Below are 8707 nucleotides of genomic sequence, written 5' to 3'. Positions count from 1 at the left end.
ACCGTTACCTTGTATGTCAAACTTTCTCAGAATGAGTATTTTTCTTCTCAAAAAGTAGGTTTACAGAAATGATTCGCTGACCCTATGAGTTGAGGACAGTTATTTGTTTTGGGCACTAAGATTTTTTCGGTTTTAGTAAATATAAAATATCTTTAAACTTTCAACTGTTAACCTATTCCTTTCTCATTTGCGTCCACCTTTAACTTTCCAACACAACATTTTTCATTGCATAAACAGAATGTGTACGTATTTTATTACGTGTATTGAATTATTTCAAGTATTATGTAAGTAATGATGCCATAAGCAATCTCTTATAAATGTTTGGTGTTTTAAAAACCGATTCAAAAGAGAATCTAGATAGTTTATCATGTACGAGGTTTATTTGTTTGCTGTTAAATGCCTTTAATAGTACAATATTGTTGTAAAACACGGGTAATTAATTATAGCGACAAAAATGAGTAAAGAATAACATGCGATATATATGACATTATTGATATTTAGTCGAGTTTATTTTTTTTATCAAGGTGCGTCAACTTTTACGGTCAGTTCCGTCAATTTTTCCATCATGTCAGTGACGTCAGCGTCTATAAATGACTCAATTGATTTTTGTTTACGACTAAATGGATTGTGGGCGTGTCCGTAAGTGGAGACAGCGAGCCACGCCCACTCCACCTAATAAAGTCAAACCTGAGACTTGTCAAAGAAAGCCTTTTTCCCCCGGAGGATCCCGTCATCTCACCGAAGTAAGTGCGAAAATCTACGCGCTTCTCACATCTACGAGCAGCAGAATAGCGCGGTTAAAGTTCGTTTTCGATTTAACGACAACTGTTTTTCCGTGTCGTCTCGACTGCCAACATTAATCTGGCGATCTCGACGCTCCTTTAGCTTCCAAACGTCATTTAGCCAAACTGGCCGAAAAGGGCTTATTTACTAACAAGTCAGCCTATTTTGTTACGTCTTTTCGGTTGTAGCCTTGTCCTACTTTAGTTATGACAGTGGGTGATCCAAATGGAACATTTTTTTAAGGCACTTTATGTAAGGAAGGTGGGAGGTGGCGTTAAGTTAGCTAGCTTTCCATAGGGTGTTTGTAGCGGCCCAAAGAGCCTCTTTCCGCCGTCAACTCCTGTTAGCCTGATATAAAACACCTATTTGCCTCCGTAACGGTTTATTCAACGTTGGCAGAGACTATCGAGGTGGTGCGCTGCCTAAACTGTACTTATTTGTATCATAAGAATCGCTTTGCGGACAGAATTGACCGTCCGGGCCCATCCGGTAGTGTAACAACCCAGGATTAGCCACCGTGTCATTTATAACCCAGTAACTACAAGGAAAAGCGGTGTTACTACATTCGTTGCAACTTTAACCTCGGGTTAATCGAGATAATCACGACCACTTTGCATCATCGTGCTGTCAGATTGGACTCTAAAGGGTTTTGATCAAATGTTTGCACAAGAACATGAACTACTTGTTTGGCTGATCCACAGTTCTGATTTCGAATCTGAACCAGCAGTGTTTCACCTTTGACTTATATATTAATATACTGTTGCTGTTGCATATTGCACAAGCCTCTCTGTGGTCTGTAGCAACACTATGGTTTGAGGAAGTGACAGCTCAGTGTGCAGGCCTGCCTGCCTTATCTTAAACTTGTATTTTATTTAGATGCACGGATGGTAAGTTATTTCCGTAAAATGTAGCATATGGTACTTGTTGAACAGGAATAGGAGAGAGGTCTGCACAAATCCACAGTAATCCACGGAACAAACATCCTGGGTGGCAAAAAGACTGGAGAAATAGCTCCAAACATCTGCCAGACCCAAGAGAATCGTGTAGCATTTTACGACTGGAGTGACTATCATCTAGATATATTTGCATGCATATATTCATGACGCGTGTTTTACGAACACTAAAGACTGTCTGCTGCCATCTTTATAATATTTATTCTCTGTTTTTAGTGGAGACATAGAATGAATAAAGTTTTCAGAACATCTCAGCCAATGAAGAGTTGTCTTCATTATAAAGAAGTACAAATTTAGACCTGGCAGGGTTATTAATTTTACTGTTCTTAGGCCAATAACTGTAGTAAGTGTTGTATATAGAATTTACAGACCAAGGAGGCTGCATACATTGTGTATTTGCATCATAGTTATTCACATATTATGTCCCTGCTTCTGCTTCATATTCTAGGAATGAGCTACCCTGGATACCCACCTCAGTCAGGCGGTTACCCACCACAGCCTGGGGTGTACCCTCCTCAACCTGGCGCTTACCCACCTCAGTCTGGTGCTTACCCTCCCCAAATAGGGGGTTACCCCCCTCAGGCCGGAGGTTACCCCTCTCAGGCCGGAGGTTATCCCCCTCAGGCCGGAGGTTACCCCCCCCAGGCTGGGGGCTATACTCCACAGGCAGGGGGTTACCCACCACATGCTGGAGGATACCCACAAGCACCACCAACAGGTAGAACATGATGAGGATGTTGAGGTCATTCCTTTTTTAAACTACAGTGGGAACTCTACTTACGAAATTAATTGGTTCCGGAAGTTGTTTCGTAACCTGAAAATTAGGAAAGTAGAGACGCGTTTTCCATGTAAATGCCCTAATCCTTTCCAAACCCCCAAAAATTCGCACATAATTTTTTTAATAAATCATAAAAATGCATCAGAACATGTAACAAATACATGTTACAATTAGATTACCGCACAATAAATGTAGGAATTCAATGCAAGGCTTCTCCAGGAACAAAATGAACTTTATTACAGGCTACAGAAGGTATTGAGCTAAATCAATACATTGTATTGGTAAAATGAAGAGATGGGTGTCAGTCTCTTTCTGGGGTGCAGAGTTTTCCTGTAATTGGGATTAAATATGTAGATAATTGAGGCTTGTTCGTCCACAACAAATTGCCAGAAGGCACCAGATGTAGTTGATATTGTAATAAAATTGTGTTTTACTAGAATGAAACTCTGTTAAATAGGTCAGCATATGTTGTCATGTTTGGGGGCACCGCAGATCAGGAGACGTAACATGATGTTACCAGAGTGGAATTTCTCTCCCTTGGTAAAACAAACAGGCCTCTGCTGATCCTGAGAAGAACATGTTAAGTCCACAGTGCTTCCTTTCTCTGCCTGCTGCTCTTTCACCTGTTACCTAATTGGAACGTTAGGAAAAGGAGGTTCCAGAGTCTCGTTCCCAGTTCAGTGGAATATTTCCCATTCTGCATGCTCCATGTCTCTGAGTGGTTTTGTCTGGGTCTGTCTTGTGCAGGGAGCTGGGGAGGTGGTCCTAGTGCGTATCCCTCTCTGGGCTTTGGAGCCGGCATGGTAAGTTTAACCAGATCTTCCTCACACTCACCCTGAAGAATCTAAATCCATAATTCATCTGACATCATCAGCATTAATATTCCAGTTAGAATGAATTACATTGGCTTTCACGGCCTCGTACATCCTTTAAATGTACGGTAAGACTTCACAAAGTCCATATCTTAAAACCTTTAGCATTACTTTTTGTTTTTTCTTCAGGTTTCTTGCATGAGAAAAACCGCCACACCCTTTTCCTTCCCACATAGGCCATCCCTACGCTTCTTAAAGCCGTCAGCTCGCAGCTCCTGCTGTTAGCGTGCATGTTTCTGTGCTACTGCCTTGTCTGTGTCGCCATGTCACTTGTTATCTTTTCCATCTTTTCATATAGAAACAAGGCCACACTTTATTTGGATTAAGTCTCTGTATTCTAAAAGAACAAACTTCTACCATCTGTGGAATTAGTTAAAGGTTGGGGCTTATTTTGGTCATTTTGGTAGTTAAGGGGCAACAAAGTTGTTGACATTGATGATGTCATTGTTAAACCGAACTGTCATCCGAAAAAGGTGTGACCTGCAACTATCATAAAATCATCTCATCAGGTATTCCGGCATGCTAATCTCTTCACATCACAGGCCTCTCAGCCCTCTTCAGTCATGGGGGGGTTCACATCAACCCCATTCATGGTCGCCCAGGCCCCTGGGTTGTACCTGTGCGCCCTTCAGCCTTACAGGTATAGTGCCCCTCTCTCTAACCAACATGGCCTGTATCCACAGCCAGGAGGACCCATGCCCCAAACTCAAGGACCAGGGATGGGCTACCCGGGTCAGCCAATGCCTGGATACCCCCGCGCACCATCTCCCAACCCACCCATGGCTGGGTACGGAGGGGCACCGGCACCCATGCCAGGATATCCCAACGTCCCCTCACAGACTCCGTCCATGCCAGCCTACGGAGGAAGCTCCATGCCAATAGCTCCACCCATCAATGTAAACACATATCACAAATATTTCAGTTATTATTGGGTTTTCAGCCCCAAAGTTGGTCTGTATAATAAATATTTCTTTAAAATATTTCCAATAGAAGGGATTCAGAGGATCCATCAAAGACTTTCCTGGAGCTGACTCACTCAAAGACGTGGAGGTCCTGAGAAAGGCCATGAAGGGCTTTGGTAAATGATTTCATCCAGTTATGTTTAATCAGGAATCAGGTGTTATGTTTGTTTTTGACATGAGTATTTGTATTTGTTTCTGCTCAGGCACCGACGAGCATGCCATTATTGAGTTACTGGGGAGTCGCTCCAACAAGCAGCGTGTGGTTTTGCCCCGAGCCTACAAAACATCCTACGGGAAGGTAACAATCCTATAAGACAGAGTTGAGATATCCTACAATAAATGCAACAGTTGCAGCTTCATGAGGAGAGCATCTAGTCATAAATCATTATTACCGAATAGCATAAACTGGTTGTACTCATGCATAGGTCTCTGTACATTACTGTGGACGGGGATGACAAGCAGGGAGCAGCTGCTGGTGCTGCCAGTGCAATAAAGAAGGGATTAACTGTTCTCTGAGCTGGTTATGGCTTTGCACCAGAGCTGCACACGTGTCTTTTTTAAAACTAGAACAGTTAAGGGTTGTTTTAATTATTCCTACTGTGATTTTTATTGACAGGATCTGCTTAAGGACCTGCACTCAGAGCTGTCTGGAGACTTCAGAAAGCTGGTTATGGCCTTGTTGAAAACGCCAGCTGAGTTCGACGCCTATGAGCTCAACAGTTCAATAAAGGTATCTGCAGAACACTGGTCAGGTTCTGCTGTTATCACAGCCATGTTTTATTGCCCTTTTATCAGTTCACAGCTGCTCATTTAAATGTCAGAGGTGCTCGTTCGTTTGCTTTACTGGGGTCAAAAGCGAGACAGAGCGGCTGGAAACCAACGTGACTGATCCATGTTTCTGCCTTCCTGACAGGGAGCCGGAACCGACGAAGCCTGTCTGATAGAGATCCTGTCATCGCGCTCCAATGCCGAAATCAAGGAGATCAACCGCATTTACAAGCAAGGTGAGATGCCGAAAATTAAATAAAACCATTAATTCTTGTCATTCAAACTGGTGCGGAATATTTTTGTGACCCTCCAGAATACAAGAAAACGCTGGAGGACGCCATCAAAGGGGACACCTCAGGCCACTTCAGAAGGCTTCTGATCTCTCTCGCTCAGGTGCAGACTCAGTCCTAGTTACCTGGATGCTCCGAGTACTTGTTTCTACAGATACTGATGCTCTTCTGCGCGGTGCTTTCAGGGTAACCGTGATGAAAGGGAAAACGTCGACATTGCTCTGGCTAAACAGGACGCTCAGGTGAGGTTTGCTTTGACCCAACTGCTGCTGGTGTGGTCCTGATTTGGCACTGACACACTGATGTTCTCTGGCTCTTTTCAGGCACTGTACGCTGCTGGAGAAAACAAGCTGGGGACAGACGAGTCCAAATTCAATGCCATTTTGTGTGCCAGGAGCAAGCCTCATCTCAGAGCAGGTACTCTGAAGACGTGTTGAGAGTCAGGACTCGTATGTAGACATCAGCTCACTGTGTTGTCTCGTGTGTGTCTGTGTGTAGTGTTTCAGGAGTACCAGAGCATGTGTGGCAGAGATGTGGAGAAGAGCATCGGCAGGGAGATGTCAGGAGATCTGGAGAGTGGCATGTTGGCAGTAGGTAAGAATCTTCAGGCACCTGTGCAGGCGTCTTTATTTGGAGGTCGTTCACACACATGCACTGTCTGACAACCGCTTCTACACCTCCACATGGTGTGGATATATTTATTCTTCCATCCTCTTTACGCTCATAGTGTTTCTGTTGTACTTACAATCCGTGGGAATGTGCTTTGATGCTAAATGTTTCCCTTCTTGTTTTTTTTTGCCAACGTTTTTCAGAGTTCTGGTACAGTAACCTATTTTAAGATGTATTTATTTTGAATACTGTCACATCTGCATTGTATATTTTACATCCATTTACTGTGAGATGACGTGCGCTGCTGTGTGCGTGTTTGTGTCACACCTGTGTGATGTAGTGGCTTTATTTCTGGTTTTTACCTCCACGCTTCATCTTTATGCCGCATTGATCAATATTTGCCTACTCTGAGGCAGAAAATGCCCTCAGCGCAGGTTAGCTGTTGAAAGCTACCATGCTGTAATCGTCTTTACATTAAATATGATAAATGTATGACACCGTGGTCCCCCTCCATGTCAGGCTGCTTTATCTTCCGCAGCCAGTTCTGGTGTTAGCCGATAAGTACAAGAACATTAACCCAGATGGCAAACCCAAATAAGCTTCAAAAATATATCAGAAGTGCAGATGGGGTCGCTGTGAAGGTGTTGAAATGTTGACTAATGCAGCTGTAATATTGCTCCTTTCATCCTGGTACTTTTTTTTTTCTTCCGCCCTTTTTTTTTTGCAGTGGTGAATATTTTTTGAAGGGTAAATTAACGTGTTCACTGAGCTCCTGTGTGCCTTCCCATTTCAGTCAAGTGTATTAAAAACACTCCTGGCTACTTTGCGGAGAGGCTGTACAAGGCCATGAAGGTGAGACGCCTCATCCTGTTCAGGACAGAAGTCGTGGCGCCTGTTTTTGGTTGTAATTTTGGCTGACCCACTTGTTCAGGGCGCTGGGACCAAAGACAGAACCCTGATTCGGATCATGGTCTCCCGTTCCGAGGTCGACATGTTGGATATTCGAAAGGAGTATGTGAGAAACTACGGAAAATCACTGTACACAGACATCTCTGTGAGTATTCTCATTAATTCTTGGGTATAATAAAAAAACGGGATGATTTAAAGTAAGAGTTTGTGTTTTTGTTTAATTATAGGGAGACACCTCAGGGGATTACAAGAAGCTCCTGCTGAAGCTATGTGGAGGCAGTGACTGAAAGGGCCGCACCGTTTGCTACAGTTTTGAATTCTATTTCCTCTAAATATCAGTTTTCTGCCTTTCATATCTGCACTATCAGCACGACTGCTGCATGCCATTAATGTACTCTCAATGCAACGTTTACCTAGTTTTTAAAAAAGTCTCATAGCTCCACATATATCTGTGCAAAAAGGTTTATTTTTATCCTATATTTTTGCTAAACATTAGATATTTGAATATAGAAGGCCATCCAATAGAGTTGCTGGAAAATACATATGAATTCATTTAAACTTTATATTTGTTAAAGATTTTATTTCTTGTGTGCCATTCTGTATTAATCCTGATGTTCAGCAACGCTGGAGAGGCCAAGAAACATAAAAAATGTAAGATGAATGCCAAAGATATTTTAAGATAATCACCTCTTATTCTCTGCAGGTATTTTTATCTATCATAGCCAAGCTTTTTATTTTCGGCAGGATTATCTTGCTTATTTGTGTAATTTACTGTTCAAACATGGCATTTCATCTAGAAATAAATCTATACATAAACTGTATGTATGTGCGACATATGCAAGGTATATTTGAGTCTCACTTTAAGTACATCAGATTTGAACAGACTAATAGAGATGTTTCGTTTTGTAGTACCCACAGTCTACCAGTAGGGTGCATTGAAGCCTGTATATAGTGACTTGCGTGACACCACAAATCAAATAAGCATTTTTAACGATGATAACAATACTGATGTAGGAAATTCGAGGTAAATGTGTCTTTCGAAGGGCTGCTTTACTTCCTGATGATGCTGACGTCCATAACTTGGCTCCATCAGAGGAAACCGATGCAATCCATCAATCCGTCTGTTCGCAGCCTTGCCTGCATATAAGGCTGTAAAAATGCCCCAGAACTTAACATTTAAATGTTGAGATCACAACCCTTAGCATTTTAAGGAGGTCTAAAGCAATTACATGTAATTTCCTGAGATCCTTTACACATTGTAGGTTGAATATTATATGCATTGATATTTGGTTTTTATCTCCCGATCATCATCATCATCATCATTGTTTATTGCGCTATTTCCCTTCTATCAAATGTGCAGTATCTTTTTTCTTATTACAAAATAATTGTGAACAATCTCACCTTCAGCTGCTCTTATAAGCAGAAAAGTCCTCAACATGATAAATCTGACAATAAAAGACAGACGGCTTTCTAATTAAAGGGCATCATCACACTTCCTTGTGTCTTTTTGATAAAAGATCAAGCTTATGTTTTGCCTGATTTATAAATAAAACTCATCAAACTGCAAAAAAAAGCTATTGTCTAATCATTAATCCCATTTATGAATAATTCTCTGATTCATTTGGAAGTAGGCTGCAGACACAACAGCCCAGCCTGTCAGAGCAGGGGGACTGGTTGGCTTTGATATAAATGAAGAGTAATTAATTTTTCATCTGAAGGGAGAGAGCACATGGATGCACAAGCCGGTGGTGTGTGTGTGTGTGTGTGTGTGTGTGTGTGTCTG

At 42.0% G+C, this 8707-nt stretch overlaps 1 protein-coding gene across 2 annotated transcripts; it reads left to right on the top strand.

The window, feature by feature from the left end:
* Positions 1-628: 628 nt before the first annotated feature.
* On the top strand, positions 629-8497 carry anxa11a (annexin A11a). Of its 2 annotated transcripts, XR_003888246.1 has the most exons (16): positions 629-743; positions 2185-2454; positions 3262-3317; positions 4070-4282; positions 4377-4464; positions 4552-4646; positions 4965-5078; positions 5262-5352; positions 5430-5509; positions 5592-5648; positions 5730-5823; positions 5905-6000; positions 6219-6225; positions 6809-6867; positions 6947-7069; positions 7152-8497. XR_003888246.1 is itself a non-coding variant. In XM_011603275.2 (15 exons), exons 2-15 carry the CDS (start codon positions 2187-2189, stop codon positions 7209-7211), a joined length of 1494 nt encoding a protein of 497 aa, XP_011601577.1. In that variant the 5' UTR covers positions 629-743; positions 2185-2186; the 3' UTR covers positions 7212-8497. The 2 variants fall into 2 exon arrangements, 1 of the variants encoding a protein (XP_011601577.1); XM_011603275.2 differs by lacking the exon at positions 6219-6225.
* The last annotated feature ends 210 nt before the right edge of the window (positions 8498-8707 follow it).

This window comes from Takifugu rubripes, chromosome 4, assembly GCF_901000725.2.
Source record: "Takifugu rubripes chromosome 4, fTakRub1.2, whole genome shotgun sequence".
Taxonomy (NCBI): Eukaryota; Metazoa; Chordata; class Actinopteri; order Tetraodontiformes; family Tetraodontidae; genus Takifugu; species Takifugu rubripes.
The sequence above is the reverse complement of the archived record's forward strand: the minus strand, read 5'-3'. Positions and strand labels throughout refer to the sequence as shown.

Bases quoted from the DNA above. Each gene is read 5' to 3' on its own strand.
- anxa11a (XM_011603275.2), top strand. From the start codon at position 2,187: ATGAGCTACCCTGGATACCCACCTCAGTCAGGCGGTTACCCACCACAG. The intron at 3,318-4,069 runs GTAAGTTTAACC...CTGTATCCACAG, and splicing joins TGGGCTTTGGAGCCGGCATG to CCAGGAGGACCCATGCCCCA. The intron at 5,510-5,591 runs GTGCAGACTCAG...CGGTGCTTTCAG, and splicing joins TTCTGATCTCTCTCGCTCAG to GGTAACCGTGATGAAAGGGA.